This window comes from Procambarus clarkii, chromosome 48 (assembly GCF_040958095.1).
Source record: "Procambarus clarkii isolate CNS0578487 chromosome 48, FALCON_Pclarkii_2.0, whole genome shotgun sequence".
In the NCBI taxonomy this organism is placed as follows: Eukaryota; Metazoa; Arthropoda; class Malacostraca; order Decapoda; family Cambaridae; genus Procambarus; species Procambarus clarkii.
In genome coordinates, this window is record NC_091197.1 from 10,711,375 (window position 1) to 10,729,271 (window position 17,897).

Genomic DNA, 17,897 nt, shown 5'->3' on the forward strand with positions numbered 1-17,897 from the left:
ATGGATAAATTATAAACCACTTTATAGTTATATTTATTAATATCTATGATGAGTTACTGCAGGGCTGAATTTGACTCACCTTCTAACCTACAAGAAAAAATTACAGCACTTACTGATTTATATAAGAAGTAATATACAGTACCAATTTCTCAATTGATTAAAAATTAAAACATTGCCCTTTTTACAAGTAAAACTGCAAATAATTTAGTTCCTTTGTTCCATGATGTTTATCATCAAAAACCCGGAACATCAAAGTGTAAACTATAAAAACTAAAAATGCTGAGAATAATTTTATCTAAAGATAATTCATGTAGCCAAAATGAAAGTCTTACCAGAATTAAAATAACTGCACAACTCCCATGGCTGTCAAATGAAGAAATGACCCCAGCATTAAAAAAATATATTAAATTCCTAATCAATCTAAAATTATAGCTCAATAATAAAAAGTAAGGTTGGAAGAACTTTATTTGTCGAGTATCTGAAGGCTATATGGCTAAAGTGATGTTGAACTATATTTGCAAAGGCCCTACTTTACTTGGCTCTTATTCTTCACATAGCCCAGCATTAAATTGTTAGATGGTTAGATATGGTTAGCTTAAGGAATAAGCCAGATGAAGCTTGTGCCTTGGTGTGTTCCATTTACCAGCCTAGTATGCTATAGTTGGCGTCTTCAATGGAGAGTGTATGTGTGATATCAGATGATGGTAAAAGTATGCTGTCCACACTCCTGGCAGCATACAAGGTGTTAATGAGGAGACAAACACACCACAACTGCCTCTTAACTTAGTGTGTTGCTCGGAGGTAAACAGCGTGTTGTATGTTGGCAAAGATAAGTGAGGTTACTATATTTGATGCATTTTTGGCTGTTTTTTTTTTCAGGGAGATTGGTTATAAGAGGGTACATTGGCTTTGTTCTGCTCTGTACTGGTTGTTGCAGCATTGCTGTCTTATGTACAGTACTGTAATTTGTAACTTGGGGTGTACTGGTAGCTGTGACTTTGGTATGTGTGTGTGGTTCACTACAGTACCTGTATGCTGATTCCAGTGTCAAGCATTCCCTCTGTTCCACCTTCTGAAACTGCCTTTTTTTTTTAGCTCTAAAACAATATTTAGCTCTTCTTCCAAGCTATATTTCTGTTTGTCATTCTGTCTGTAGTGTTCTGTGCCTTTCACATGAAAATCTGAGCAAGGAAAGTCACAGTACAGTAGTTTCTTTAGGCTTTGCACATGACTGGGTGGAAATATCTATACTATATGTTGATCTAAAACTACATTTTCCCTTCCTAAAAAAATAATAATAATAATAATATTGAGCGCTTACACAAATTGCTGCTGTCCTGGAGAACAGCCTCTTTGAACAGCCTGGTTGAGCAAATCACCAACCAGGAGGCCTAGTCTGATACCGGGCTACAGGGACGTTGATCCTCGGAATCATCATCAAAAAGTAACATTTAGAGAAATGCTGCCCAAATCAATTCAGTACTTAATTAGTACTGCTTAAAATACTGTATACCTTAAACTGAGAGACTGGTTGGATCCAAAGTTGGACACTTGAAATATTTTCTTAGGGGCTTGGATCTAATCGAAAAGTAGGGGTACATGTAATAAGCATTCTTATGGGTCAATTTTGTAAACATTAAGAACCATGCTCAACCTGATTGAACACTGTTGAACAAGAGGCCTGGTTATGTACTGGGCTATGGGGACAATGATCCATGGAACCACCTTGGGGCAGATTTATAGTACTCTTATTAGGCCTCATTTCAATTACTGTATACAGTTCAGGTTTTAGTACCTTACTAAGCAATAGACAGTTTCTTTAGGAAGTGTACTGAAAAGGATGACAACGGTAATCTTGAACATTAGAAGCGTCGCATATGAAGGAAGATTAATTCAAAAATAAATTTTAATTCTGTAGGCAAGTGAAGAGTTAAATGGGAACAAGAGCGAAGCACAAGACAATTTATGACTGGATGATTTTTATAAGGCACTAAATGTAGACAGTACTGAATATGAAAAACAGAATATAAAATAATTTGTATTTTTTTGGGTTTCCACATAAAAGTAATGGAAATTTAGGCAATGTGAAGTAACTAGGAAAGATTACTGAAACAAATTCTGGCCACATTGTTGGGCAGACATCTTTACAAAATTATAATTACAAATCAATTTTGTCATATACACTGCACATCTCCTGTGCCAGGTGAGTACGATGGGCTCACCATAGCCTGTGCTGCTTGTAACGTTTTTTTCAGAGTAGCTGAATCTAAAACAATGAAACAAGCCACATGCAGATATGTTTATGCAAACTGTGGCACTGTTGACTCATAATGCAGAAATTATTACAAATTAGGGCCCAAGTGTATGTTGTAATTTAAGAAATCAAATATTATATCAATAACCTATTTGCAGAAATTAACAGATTTACATGATAGTGGGTAACTTAAATTTAGTTAATTAATGTTTATACTATTCCTACCAAAGAAATCAAACCCTCACAACACGGCCAACACCCAACACTCATTGCTATTAAATAAAAAAATAAAAAGTGTCTTAAATATGTTGAATACTGGTTACATATTCAGACCGCCCATGGATGAGACAGTAATAAAAACTGGGTTGATGTGAATGCATTGGACAAAGTTTAGTTAGTAGATAGATGCATTTGTTTTTGTTTTCAGATGCGAAGGGCATTGCTGAAAGTGTTTATAATGTGTATAATTTAAATTAATATATGTTTCTTCAGAATGTGGATCACAAGATGAAGTACAAGAGTAAGAAGGGCCAACTACCCTTTGTGGAGGTGAATGGTGAAGAGATAGCAGATTCTGCCATTATCATCAAAGAACTGGGCAGTCGCTACAATGCAGATTTGGACGGTGGACTCACCCCTGAGCAGCGCAATGTTGCCCATGCCACAATCTCTATGATAGAAAATCACTTTGCATGGTAAGTTTATATGTTTTATCTCCTTGAGGCATTGGAAATTGCTTCGAGGTACTGCTAATGCTTGTAAGAGATTGGTGCTAGCAGTCTGCACTAGGCACCTTAGTTTACCAGAGGACTGGTGGCCTCAATGAGAACAGGAAGCCGGGGGCTCGTCGAAGGTCTTGTTCTGGGAAAGTTGAATTATTTATTTATACACATGTATATAGTTACAAGAAGGTACAATGATACATAGCATTGATGTTTTTATATTCGTGTAAAGCCACTAATATGCATAGCGTTGCGGGCGGGTCTTTAATCCAATAGATAATTTTAAGTAGGTAATTTGTAGCAAAATTGAAAAAAGTTATCAGGTACATTGTAAGAAAATTAATAGGTAAATTTTAGTAAAAATTGAGGCTTATCGACAGGTACATTGTAGCATAATTTGAGGATTATTTCTAGGTACATTACAGTAAAATTTGCATTCAACATAACAACCATGATATAAGATGATGACAGTGATTACAACGGTGAAGTTATATGGCATAGGCACATTTTGGAGTAGTACAATGCAAGTGTGAAGGTCTGGTGGATATGGATCATATGCTAGTTTCTAAAGTAATTACAGAACAGGTGGTACAGTATACGTATTCACACCCTAACCCTGTAGTTTATGAAATATGTTGAATAGAGGCTTTTGGTTTCCCTTACTTTTAATATGGATCCCCATGAGGGGATCCCCATGGGGGGATGAGCACCTCTACAGGATCATGGAGTGTTGTGCTGATGGGGTATCTTATTTGGATGGATGTTGGTCCATGGGGCACCACTATTTAGATGGATCCTGGATCCATGGAGCTGCTGTACCATTTAGATACAGAAATACAGTATAGAAAAACCTTTTTATACAATTCAGGTTAATGTATCGTGTGAAATTGGGTAAATACTGGGGCTACTGCAGTGTAACATCCTATGGGATTAGATCCAACATTTCTGAAATCATATACTGTAACATATAGTACAGTACAGTATACTGTAAGATGAGCTACATCTTGTAATTGTAGCAGATATTATTGTTTCTGCACTTGTAAGGATGCTCTGTAAGTTTGGAGGTAAGCTTCAAGGTAAGTTATATATGTAAGTTAGCTATCAAAGGTTTTCATGATTATAACCAGTTATTTTCTTGTCTCCCCCATTTCAAAACAGATGACATGTCAGAAATAGATTTACAGATATCCCAAACACAGTAACACATCTACATTACTGGGAGAGTCTTAAAGAACTTCAAATATACTTCCTTAAATGATAGAGATATCACAATCTGTACATAAGCAATTCTATATAATCAGCTTCCTAATCTGCACAATAGTGCTGTAAATTATTAGTATGAGGGATTTGATAGGAAGTTTATAATTGTAATGGTTACTGAATGCTACCATTGTAATAACCCTTCTGAAAGCTTTCCCTCTACTCATTCCTCACTCAATACCCCAGCTTAACACTGTTACAGTCACTGAATTTCCACGAATATAAGCTAAATATTAAATGAGGAGGACACAACAAGAATATAGGTTATTAATTTAAATACTAATAATTAACAACTCTGCCACACCTGACACCACCTTCCCGATCTACCATACCTGAATGTCTATTTTTTGGGGGTGGGGGGGGGGGAAGGTATCGAGTGAAAAAGGGTAGAAAGAGAGAAGGAAAGATTCATTCAATGGTAGCTTTCAGAACTATTACAGAATAGACCCAGTGAAGGTGCCATAAACACAATAAAACCCCATTGCGTAGAGATTGAATGAAGCTGCATACAGAATCAACACAAGGTACTGATATATAAATGCTTTTGTGTGTGAACGTATCCTCCACGCTACTCGTTCGCAACATGTGGCAACTTTAGCTACAGGCCATTATGCTTCAGCTGCCGTGACCACTTCCGGCCTTCTTTTGGACTTCTTCTCATCTTTGTGACTTCCGGTCACATAATTTTTTTTTTATCCTGTACTTCAGAAATGCTGTACAGCAGTCACACTAGGTGGTCTGCCACTACCCAGCATTTTGTCATAAAATGTGCGATCCTTGAAAGTTAGGCAAACACGTATTCTTGTTGGCTCATCAGTACGGTACTTTTTTTTTTTTTTTAAACAGCCCATCAATGAGAAAGTAGCTCATCGTCCATACAAATAACTGTATAGCGCATCCAAATAGTACACTCCTATCCATCCTTATTTCTCCTCCATCACTCAGTCATTTCTTCCGTTTTCTACGACCTCCTCCCTTTCTTCAGTTTAATTCCTCCAGCAAACTCCTTCCAGCAAACAATCTCTCTCCCATTTGTTTCCCCAACTCACTCCCTCCCGTTTGTTGCCTCCAATGCCCCTCCCCGTTTACGGAATACTACAATTTCTTAGGGCTCATTCTGGATGCTAATAACAGTGTCAACACATAGGCCGAGCGACGTCAGCGGAATGTGAACCACTGAGGGATTTATCAAGGGAGAGATTAGAGGTCAAGCTTCAACCTCGGTTGGTTCATTAACCAATTGTGTGGCAGACAGCTAAAGGCATTAACAGAGTGGATGATGTAGTGAACTGTACAGCTTGATACCGTTGATACCGTATTAACTGATAACTATATTAAATTATGAACCATTATATAGTGTAAATATCAGTGATCCACGACTTCAACCTTCTATCAAGAAATATAAGAAATATCGCTGTAGCAAGAGTGGAAGCAGTCTAAGAGAAGCGGATAACTTTCTGGCTCTGCGAGCTACTAAGACTTAAAACACCATTCTAGAGCAGACAATCATTAGGGAATGCTGGGATAAAAGTTATCTAAATGGTCCACAGGTAGTTCTGGTAAGCTAGCTGTGGCGGAAAGTGCAGTGTGGTGTGCAACTTGATGCTTGGCAGGGTAACCTCATCAGCTGTGGCTGGCTGCCGTGGTTACCATGGAAACGTGAGCAGCACCGCCGTGGTAAGCAGCGGTGACACACACACTGCCCAACATGCTACCCGACCCCATGGTCTGTCTGGCCCTCCTCCTCCACCACCCTCACGACAAAGCTCCTCTCCTTCCCCTCCCTAGCCCCACCCGACCTGTACTCACCTAGTTGTGTTTGCGGGGGTTGAGCTCTGGCTCTTTGGTCCCGCCTCTCAACCGTCAATCAACTGATGTACAGATTCCTGAGCCTACTGGGCTCTGTCATATCTACATTTGAAACTGTGTATGGAGTCAGCCTCCACCACATCACTTCCACCTGTTAACTCCCTCCACTACCTGTCTGAGGTCTCATCCCCTCTCTTCGGAAGTGCCACACTCCCTCACGGTGATTTATTTGGCAACTAAAAAACTAAAAGATTATTTGTGGTCTTGTAACTCTGTGAATTAGCCCAGTTGTAAAAACTTGCCTTATAACAACATACTTTTCCTCAGTTTGCGAGGGGGGAGCTTGTATACAAGTCGAACTGACAACTCATTTGTTTTCCTGGGGGAGGCTGAGAGGGAGGGTGTCAGGATTTCATTATATTAGGTACAGATTATATTAGTACCTCTGAATGGTTAAAATCATGCTTCACAGGTGAGGGTGTTGGCAACTTGCAGGTGCAACTATGTCCACAAAACTGGAGTGATCAGTCACCTCCCCCAGACTGAGACCTGGGGGGGGGAGAGTTTAACGGCAACTGTAAGTTTACTCGACTGGCTCTGTTGTCCGACTGGAAACTCCCCCCACCCCCCTTTGTTTCTTTTATATATACTGTTATAACAAAACAATTAAGCTTGGGTCCTTGCTGAAGGTTTATTAGGAGTGGGGTATTACCAAAGTGGTTGGTGTAAGGGGGGATTGTCTTGGTGGCTGGTGTTGGGGAGGGGGAATTGTCTTGTGGCTGGTGTTGGGGAGGGGGAATTGTCTTGTGGCTGGTGTTGGGGAGGGGGAATTGTCTTGTGGCTGGTGTTGGGGAGGGGGAATTGTCTTGTGGCTGGTGTTGGGGAGGGGGAATTGTCTTGGTGGATGGCGTTGGGGAGGGGGTTGCCTGGTAGTGGCTGGTGGCGCCATGTTTCCTGGTGGATGGTCTTAATACTCGTCGTGGACCAGGTTTCAGCAAGCATTGACGCTTCTGCTTATGAGCCTGAACGACAATTTTCAGTCTTTTCCGGCTTTGTTAACAATTGTTAGACAGTTTGAGCTCTGAAGTCTTAGAAGAAAGTTTCGATGCTAGTAAACTATTTAATAAATATAAATAAAGCTGCCAGAGCTTGAGAAATGATGTGCAGTGTTTGTAAGCAGATGATTGTTGAATCCTGGTCCAGGGCCTTATGAAGGAAGGCTTCAGGCGATCGGAAAGTTGCCTTCGTAGTGGGTGTAAAATTACCGGAAACAAGCGGGAGACTCACTTTTCTAGTCTGTGTGGCCGAGTCTAAATCACTCCGTGTTTGTTTGGTCGGAGCGATATTTAAGATAGAGAATTTGAAAATGATTCTGATATATAAAACATGCATCATATTCCTGGTGTATATTGGTTGGTAATTATTTTACACTGTTAGTGACACAAGTAATTTTAAGTATCAAAATGTCATTTGAATGGAAACCCGGTTTGTTGGGCTGTCACGGGTGTTAATAAATCTGGAGCATTAGCAAAGTGATTCTTGATTATGGTCTTATCAGATCTTAAAATTATAAAATTTCCTCCAGTTGCGGTTATCAGTGTAGTGTAAAATGTCTTCGCTACTAATGTTGGACTAGAAAACTAGCTTTAGGAGTACTTAGTTGGTGTAGCCTTGGGCTAAATAGTACTCTGTACAGATCATGAAACCAGCTTCATAAACCAACAGTAATCGCGCTTTTAGCTCAGGGTTAATTAGTTTTTGTTTTGTAGGGGGACAGGAAGCTTGTGTGTGTGAACGTCCGGGCTTCCCCTTCCCCCAAAGCATCATCAGAATTGCCTAGCTACCGGGGTACCTATTTACTGCTAAGTGAACAGAAGCATTAGGTTAAAGTAAACGTGCCCAATCGTGTTCTAACCCGGGAATCGAACCTGGAATTCCAGATTGTGAGTTGGTAATCAAGCTAACCCATATTTTGATGTGATCTTACCACACATGAGAAGAGGGAGGCTTTGACATTATTTGTTATCCCGTATACCTGCTGAATTATCATAAGAAAAAGCTGCGTTGTTAGTGTACGTTTTTTCATGTAAGAGTCAGACTTGTAGCGAGTCGGCGAGCGAGGGGGAGGGGAGCCCGTGGATGCTGGTTACCAGTTAACCTATTATGCGTTTAATTTTAAATAGTACATTTACTAAGATTTTGGTTGAAGAAGTGCACTTATGGCAGGAGGAATTGATGTGACTTCCTGCCTTCCATATGGATAGCAGGGTTAGCCAGTAATTACAGCAGTTAGTAATACAGTTAATGGCGGAGCTTTGCAACGCAGTACTTCCTTTTAGTTTACTTCAATTGTCTGAACTCAACGGCTAGCGTTTCGTGGCTTTGGTTGTAACTACTGTGTTGGTCATATAGGAGTTTCTTAGGTATGTGGGAGGGAATTTTGCTGCTGTTTTGCTTTTTGGACTGGTAACCTTTAGCCCCAATAGCGGCGGTTTGAATGAATCGTGGCGTCAATGACGTCCTCCGCGAAGCTCATGTTGACGGGTACAAGTAATTTTAGGGCTAGCAGATAATGTGATGATAGATGGCGGGGAGGGGCAGAACAGCTGACGGTGTACACCATTGTATAGGACTAGAGGGAGTGTGGTGTGCCGGTAGTGGGGGTGTAGATGTCGGCAACGCAGCCTTCCACCCGTGTCTTGGACCAGTTTTTTGTCGTCGCTCTCTGGAATGTGTAGGGCGAGGTCCCTAGTAGCAGTCGTGATGGGGGAGGGGGAATGGTTGTCTTGCGATACGCTCTAATTTGTGTGCTTTATGAACCTGTACACCTTTTTATTGAGGGTTGGAGGACGGATAATGTGTACAGCAGAGAATCTGCAGGAAATTAGACATATAACTTATAAACGTTTGTAATAAACAGTACCGCAGATATTTTGAACCTTCTCTAGAAAGGCAGAGTATGAGACAACGTGATCGAAGTATATGCAAAGTGTTGAAAGGTTATAATAGGTGTTATACATATAGCAACACGTAATAATATATACTAACTGGATAAGTTTAAATCTAGGAAGACATTGACAAATACGGATTTTAAAATAGGGTCGTCAGGAGTTATGGAACATTATAGACGTGGGGTCCCTGAATTGTTTCAGTCGAAGGTTGGACTTAAGTTTGAGTGTGGTTGAGTATAAATAAGAGCTGCCTCGGATTGGTCAATAATACTTTTGCAGCTTATTCTTATATTGTGTGTAGGGTGTGGTAGTTTAAACGGGTGGTGGGAGAGGACAAGAGCCCTTGCTAGACTGCAGATTATTCACTTGCTGGCTGCTCCAACATCTGATTATGACTCATTGCCGCCTGTTGCTCATACCCCACTGTCCTCTCGCACCTAACGATAGTCGGGTGTCGAAGAAGTCCACCCAGCTAAGCTGCATGTCAACCTCGGTTCTTCCTTCCACCCAAAATGAAAGGGAGCGAAGTGGATCTCTCCACTTCGCCCGCGGCGCTGAACCACTTCTCCCCCCTATTAGCTCCCAACGCAAGTTCTGTCTTGACTACCCGCTGACCAACTCCGCCGCTTTTCTTAGCCATCCACCCACTGGTGTTATTCCCCATCCCCTCGACGTCCACGACCCACATGCTCTCATGGTAAAACTTGATCCATGCCAGCCAATCAGCAGCCCAGTTAGGCCACCGAGGCACAACAGATGGAGAGCTGGAGGTTGGCTGCGTATAAACACTATAAACCGCTGGCGAGCTGCGTTAATGCAGCTTGGGGAAGGGGGAAGGAGGACAGTGGAGACTTAGTGATGAAGGAATGGTGGGTCGTTAGTGAGAGTGGAGGCAGCTGTGGGAGTGGGAGGAAAGGTCGTAAAGATGTGCTGGGAGATAGTGTGGGGGGAGCAAAATGTAGGGAGAGGGGAATCAAACCACCAACCTGTCCTCGGAGAGGAGATCCTCTCAAATGGATTGGGAACGACTACATAAATAGTAATATTGTCTACTCAAACCAAACCTTAACCATGGATAAAGTTAATACGGTGTATCATTGAGGATAGTGTGAAATATGGAATTTAAAACTGTGTACCCGGGAATTCCGTTTTTAGACCATGGGGGGGGGGAAATGGTGGGAGCCAGGCCCCAGGAAGTGAGGGTAGGGAATGAGTGGGAGCCAGGTCCCAGGAAGTGGGGGATGTGCAGGAGCCAGGTCCCATGAAATGACGGCAGGGATGGATGAGAGCCAGGTCCCAGGACGTGAGGGGGATGTGTGGGAGCCAGGTCCCTCGAAGTGTATGATGGGTGGGAGCCAGGCCCCAGGAAGTGGGGGATGGGTGGGAACCAGGTCCATAGGAAGTGGGGAATAGGTGGGAGCCAGGCCCCCAGGAAGTGGGGGAATGGGTGGGAGCCAGACCCCAGGAAGTGGGGGGATGGGTGGGAGCCAGACCCCCGGGAAGTGGGGGGATGGGTGGGAGCCAGACCCCCGGGAAGTGGGGGATGGGTGGGAGCCAGACCCCCGGGAAGTGGGGGATGGGTGGGAGCCAGACCCCCGGGAAGTGGGGGATGGGTGGGAGCCAGACCCCCGGGAAGTGGGGGATGGGTGGGAGCCAGACCCCCGGGAAGTGGGGGATGGGTGGGAGCCAGACCCCCGGGAAGTGGGGGATGGGTGGGAGCCAGACCCCCAGGAAGTGGGGGGATGGGTGGGAGCCAGACTCCCAGGAAGTGGGGGGGATGGGTGGGAGCCAGACCCCCAGGAAGTGGGGGAGATGGGTGGGAGCCAGACCCCCAGGAAGTGGGGGGGATGGGTGGGAGCCAGACCCCCAGGAAGTGGGGGGGATGGGTGGGAGCCAGACCCCCAGGAAGTGGGGGATGGGTGGGAGCCAGACCCCCAGGAAGTGGGGGATGGGTGGGAGCCAGACCCCCAGGAAGTGGGGGGGATGGGTGGGAGCCAGACCCCCAGGAAGTGGGGGGGATGGGTGGGAGCCAGACCCCCAGGAAGTGGGGGGGATGGGTGGGAGCCAGACCCCCAGGAAGTGGGGGGGATGGGTGGGAGTCAGGCCCCCAGGAAGTGGGGGATGGGTGGGAGCCAGGCTTAGGGTTGTGAGGGCTGTATCTGTTGAGTGGAGGAGGGACTGTGATATTCAAGTGGGGTGAGAGGAAACCAGTGGTATGGATGCTTCAGGACCTTGGGGGTGAAGCTGGCCTCCCCCTCTAACATTGGATCAGGTACAGTGTTGGGGTGACACTACACACATTAGTTAAGGCAGAGAGACCTGATATGCATGGGTATGTGCAAGCAATTCAAACAGAAGACCATATGATGTGAGTTCGGAAACAGGCTCTTTTGGGAACTTTATGGTCATTAATGACCATTTATGGCCATTAATGACCATTTAGGGCTTCCACAACAAGCAGGGACATGTGTGTGAATAATGGTAGGTGCATTCATATTACTTTTATGAGTTTTAATTTTTCATTTGGGCATCCATTACCCAAGTCTCCAAATTACATGTCCATTATAAGGAACTTTAAACACCTTACTGGCATTAGTGTGTTACTATAGTATATGTGCTCACCTAATTATGATTAGGGTGTTGAGCTTCAGCTCTTTGGTCCCACCTCTTGACTGTCATTCAACTGGTGTCCAGGTTCCTAAGAATATTGGGTTCTATCCATTTGAAACTGTGTATCGAGTCAGCAAGCACTATATTGCATTCTAAGGGCATTCCATTTGTTAACTACTCTGGCAATGAAAACAATAATTCTACTGTTTCTGTGGCTTATTTGGATATTCTGTACTGTATACACCTGTGTACCCCTAGTGTAAGTTCCACTCATACTAAATAACCTGTCTTTATTTACTCTATCAATCCACCCTCCCCCATCACGTGAATGGTAGGGTGGGGTATTTTGCTGTAATTAATTGGATTTTGAACTTTATCTAAGATTGTTAGCACACACTCTTAGTTGTGAGTTTGTGATGCAGACAACTATGCTGTCAAGACATTAATGCCTGAATCTTTTAACATGCTTCTTGTAAGTATAAGCAATTAAACGATGGAATGACTATAGTTTTTTGTTTTAGTATATTTTGGTTTTGCCCAAAAAGGATGAATTTGATAAGTAATGTCTAAAGGTTTCGGGCAGCTTTGTCTGGGGTGAGGGCCTTGATCAAGAAGTGGTGCTGGTGGCATAACAGGTGGCTTAAGAGGACTAGTCTCCAGGCCACCTGATACTACTCACTCTCACTACACTTAACTTACACAACATTTAAACTACTTACATTACACACATACACCCACCTACATATGAATTATTCACTTACCCCCTTTGGCCTTTTACCCCTGTTTTCTTTACTTGCCTGTTCTCTCTTAGAACACCGCCACACCACAAAGTGGAGAAGAAAGTGTGTTCTGGCCACCTTGAGGACACTGGTGTGCTGCTTGAGAAGCCTGTCTGGACAAAAATAGCAAGTGCATCCTCTACGGATAAGCAGTTTTCACAATTTTCCAATTGTGCTCTACAAAGAGTGTATTCCATCATGAGCTGCATACTCTAGGCCTGACCTAACTACCTACCTGTTGATTCTGAGGATCAATGTTCCTGTGGTCCAGTCTCAGACCAGGCCTTTTGGTTGCTGGTCTGACCAATCAGGCTGTTCGATGCAGCTACTCACAGCCTAGTTGATCAGAAATCCTTTGAAGGTATTTGTTAGGTTCTCTTTTGAATGCTGCAAGAGGTTGGCCAGTTATGCCTCTTATGTGTTGGAGAAGAGCGTTGAAAAGTCACGGGCCTTTGATGTCAATAGTTTTCTCTCACAACATGCCTATTGCACCATGCCAAAGATAGAAGACGGAAGAAAAAGAGGCAATATGATTACCTACATACACAATAATGGAAATTGACCAAATTGACCAAGAGGAATTCCAGAAGCTGGCAACATAAAGAACAAGGGTCATAGATTCAAGCTAAGGAAACAATGGTGCCAAAATATATATTAGAAAGTTTTTGTTTCTAAACAGTGGTAGACGGTAGAAGCAAGTTAAGAGTGAAAGTGGTGGAGGCCAAAACTGTCAATAGTTTGAAAGCATCATATGGCAGAGTGCTGGGAAGACAGGACACCACAAGTGTAACTCTCATCCCTGTTGCCTGATGGACCAAGCTCTCACAAGTCAAGCCTGGCCCTGGGCTGGGTTTAGGGAGTAGAAGAACTCCCAGAATCCCATCGAGGTACAGTTCTGTAGCTACACTTTTGTAATCTCTCACTCTCGCACACACTCACTATACCATGATGAGCCTAATAGTATCTCAACCGGAAGTTCTATCAGACTTGTCTATGCACAATGAAATTGCAATAATATGATGTTTCATTGATAAATTACATTATTGTAATTTCTGTCCTAGACTTCAATCTTTTATTTATCTATATCTAAGCAAGTGTGTAAATCCTTATGTGAAGAGTGGGATGACCTGGGCACTATTCCTAACCCTAATGTCCACTAACCATGGACATCTTCAAGAGAAAACTATATAATTTTCTCCAATGAGTGCCGGTTCAACTGGGTTATGGTGAATATGTGGGCCTGCAGCCTGCTCCAAGCAACAGCCTAGTGGACCAAACTCTCAAAAGTCAAGCCTGGCCATGGGCCGGGCTTGGGGAGTAGAAAACCCCCCAGAACTCCACCAAGCAGGTATTCCTTCACTTCACTACGGGCTCACCATAGCCCGTGCTACTCAGAACTTTTTGTTCCGAGTAGCTGAATCTAAAACAACAACAACAACAACATTCGCCCAGCTGTTTACTGCTCCTGCACCATCCAGGGTCATTAAATGGAAAAGAAGTGGCTGTCCAAAAAGTTCATATTCTGTGGGAGGCAGTTGTTGTTAGTGGATTGGGCTTAATTTAATATAATAGGAAAAAGTTGACCTCCTTCTTCAGCATGTTTCTGCACTTGTGTGTGGGCAACTTTCTTAGAGCTAATTGACTTGAGAAACAATGGTTGTGTGTGCTTTATGATGCTGGTTTGGTAAAGATCAAGTTCAATACCAGTATGGGGAATTTAAACATCCCAGTTGATGTAATGTATAAAAATAAGCTGCAGAAACATATTCACAAGTATCTACTGTCTTTCCATGATAAAAAGTTAATTGTAGCATATCTACATAGCACAAGAATTATGGAAACTATTAAAGATGTAAAGAGTTCTCATTAACAGTATGGGTACTGCTGAAAGTTTTGCAACCATTTATGGAATATTATTAATCTTAACATTATTTTTTGAAGATGACATTAAAAGGAAAGAACTGTTGGATTTGTGCCTGTTGCTGGGAGCAACCTGTGGCCTCTACCTGGCAGTTCTGCCTTGAATATAGGCATGCTAACTGGCACCATTGTTGTAGCTGCAACAACTGATTGGTCCTAGTGTGCAGATATCATTCTGGATATTATTAGGTGTTGGTTGACCAGATTATAAATGAACTTAGTTTTATATTCATAAAACTATGTGACAATAATACTGTAGTTTTGAGATTGTGCAAGGGAGACCGAGCGTGTGGAACATGGAAGTGGCGTTACTATTGATCCTGTCTGGTGCACATCTGGCGGGAGTCGCTCACTGTGGCTGCCATCACTGCTGCTGCTGCTCCTGTCATTCACCACCTTTCCTACATTCTAGCTTCTGTTACCTTATTACCTGTTTATAACTACTGTATTGTTTTTCTAATAAGTGCCCAAAACTTTTAATTAAAATTCTGTTAACAATTTCAGGGTAGTGAAGTATTTCTTCTACAACAATCCTGATTTAATGATTCAGGGATTTAAGTTGGATCTGAAGCAGGTGACCCAGCGAGCTCTACCGACAGTCATCCTTAACTTCCTCTTTAAGCGTAAACTTAAAGCGGTGGGTGTCACCATAAGCACGAAATGGACTGATGCAGTGACCCCCTTGGCAACTGAATTTTCCAAACCCCCTAATAAGTAGTCTCTAGCACTGGTGAAATTTCTTTTAATTTCTTGCAGTATTTTTTCCCACTGGGATGTACCACTTGCTTTGCTACTGACTCTCTAATGGTACTGTAACTGGGTTAGAAGTAATTTGCATGTGTAATAGGGTTCCCATTAACATTCACCTTCAAAATAAACTAACCTAGCATCTGTAAATGGTATCATGACTTCAGTATTGGGTATTCTTCTAAGGGTGGTGAAGTCGTGGCGGTCCCGATGCCCTGGTGATTGGGTTAGGGCAGCCAAGCTCAATCTCCAACAGGCCCTCAACATCCGCATTCCCAATGCAGTCCTCATCTTTGCCTTCAAGCTGCGTTACCGTCAGGTCAGCCAGCACACGTCTACTGATCAAAACAGTGGTTTAACAAAGGATTATAATAATGTCCCAATTGCTTTGGTATTTGCTTTAAGAGCAATAGGAAGTTATGATTTCCTTTCACATCTTAATGGTAACCTAACACCTGTAGCTTAGCACTGACATGTTTAGTAACACACTCTACTGCTTATCACCTTCTTGTTGCTGCTATCTTGCTGCTGCTAAAAACTGTTGGTGCTCCTGCTGCTGCTCCTGTTGTCACTATGAATAATTTTCACTATTGTAAGTGTCCTTGTGCAGACAGCAAACCTGCAGGATCCTTCGTGCAGTCTTGCACATCCATGGTCAGTCAATAGTTGGCACAGTTCCTGGAAAATTTCCAGAATTAAAAAATCTCGAGGTATTCATTCAGTAAGGCTTGTTAATTACAAACCAGTGAAATCCTCCAGAGATATTTTAACCTCTGTAGTGCCTAGTATCACCTGGCAGGGCCACCGTTACAAACCAGCATGTTGCATGGGTGTCCTTTTTCTTGTAGGGTGGTAAAGTCCTGGCGCACCAAGAATCCTGCTGGCATGCTCGGTGCCTACAAGATGGACTTACAGCAGATCACTGAAAAGAAGTGGCCCAAGCCTGTCCTTGAATTCATCTTCAAGCTAAAATTCAGGAGGGTAAGCTGCCGTTGCCACCTCCCTCCTGCCGTGCTGCCATCTGTTGTGCCTGTCTCTGCTTCTTCCCAACTCTATTACTGCCCAGTCTCTTCTAGTTTGTCCAGTAGTTCCCCTCTCCCCAACCAATACCAGTTAATTTGTTTATTGAAATTAAACATAGATAAATTAAGTTTATTGGCTGCTTTAAATGTGTGTAGGTTTGCATTTATGTTTGAAATATTGCCTAAAGCTGAATTTATTATACTGTACATGTATTATACAATGTTTCCAACCTAATAGCTCTTGTATTTATCAGGCTGCCAAGAAAGTTCGTGCACATGGAATTGGAGTTCACAAGCCCGAGGAGATCGAGGAGTTTGGACACAATGACTTGACAGTTCTTTCAGACCTTCTAGGAGATAAACCATTCTTCTTTGGTGACATTCCTACTTCGGTAAATTGCATATTGTTTCTGTACCCTTATTTAATGTGGCATCCTCTGAATTTTCACTGATTATTAGATTATTAACCCGAAAAGATATCTTAATTTAAACAATTAATAAAAAAAAATTTTTGTAGGGTTTGCAATATCTAGACTGGCTTCACTTATCAGCTTGAAACTTTCAAAACTTGTATATAGTTGTGAAAGAAAGTTTCTATTGTTTTTGGACCACAAATCCTCCTGGTGGCAGATTTTAGAAGAGCTTTAACAATTACGGTGTAAAAGTAGATAGGCAATGGAGGATAACAGTCAGATGTTATAGTGCAATCAGGCAATTGAGTGAAAAAACAGGCTGGCTGGAGCCCGAGGGGACTTTGGCTGCCACCTGATGGCAGTCAAGTAGAGTAGGGGTTATACTCTGGCTCGAGGCTGTTGTCTCGTTGAGCCCTGTTTTCAAGGGTATGTGCTGCTGTGTTTGTATTATGGATTATCTTAATGTTGAGGTCTAGTGGCATAGCCCTCCCTACACTGTTTCTAGGTTGGGGGTTTGGAAGTGTATATGAGACACATCCAGCTACCCTATTCTGCCTGGGCCAGTAGGTACTGGTACTGCACCCCTGCAGGATCGTTCATGGAGACAAGATGGTGGCATCTTCCATGCTTGCTGCCTCCTCCTTGCGAGGTTCCTTCTGTAGAGGAAGGCATGCCTGCACTGCATCTCTCATCTATTTTGTGGTGCAGAGCAGGGATTTCCTGGCAATCTCTATAGCTGCTGTGCGGCAGCCAGAACTTGGCTGGCTTAGTTTACATGCTAGCCCGAGTCTGGCTGAAAGTGGTCTTCCAGTTTTTCCAGGGCAGCCCTTTTTACTGCTGCCATGACTGTTGAGTGCAGACCACAGAGGCCATGTGGAGACTTTTTTTTTGTCTGTTTTTCTCTTCAGGCCTTTTGGGTTTCAGCTCCTTGGCACTTTTTCCCGCCTGCACTAGAGTTGTTTATGGTAGCTTTGGCTACCAGCTGGGGGTTTTGTCTCCTGTGCACGCCATGCCAGCGAGTCGCCTTGTCTCGCTGGATTTGCCTTCTCTGTCTGATTTATGCCTCTGGCATTTCTGATGTGGGTCTATCACCATTTGTATGTGGAGCAGGTGGCTGGGTTATTGGTGTTGCACCTGCACTTTTCTCTGCTGTGGCAGTATGAAGTTGTCTGGTATTCGTTTTGCCTCTTGCTGTCCCTTCATCATTCTGTGGTGTCAGTTCGCTAGTTCTATCCTTTTTGCCTTGGTTTTTGGACATGCCTGATATTGGTATCTTATTATTTGGCATTGGCAGAGCTGTTGTTGCTTGCACTTGGCATTGATATGGCTTCGGCTCCATTCAACACATTGTCTCGGGCATTCTTTCACCTACAGCTGTCTCGTGTTCCTCCTGAGCCATCTTAGTCTCTT

The 17,897-nt window shown here is 43.0% G+C and overlaps 1 protein-coding gene across 3 annotated transcripts in view; it reads left to right on the plus strand.

Moving 5' to 3' along the window:
* fax (failed axon connections) overlaps positions 1–17,897 on the plus strand; it is a 38,410-nt gene that overhangs the window by 15,118 nt on the left and 5,395 nt on the right. The window contains exons 2-4 of one of the 3 annotated variants that reach the window (XM_045752878.2): positions 2,747–2,949; positions 14,810–14,942; positions 16,329–16,466. In XM_045752878.2, the coding sequence (XP_045608834.1) occupies positions 2,747–2,949; positions 14,810–14,942; positions 16,329–16,466 (474 nt within the window). Of the gene's footprint in view, positions 1–2,746; positions 2,950–14,809; positions 14,943–15,238; positions 15,372–15,900; positions 16,034–16,328; positions 16,467–17,897 lie in introns of all 3 variants that reach the window. The other 2 variants (XM_045752879.2, XM_045752880.2) reach the window with 2 other exon arrangements.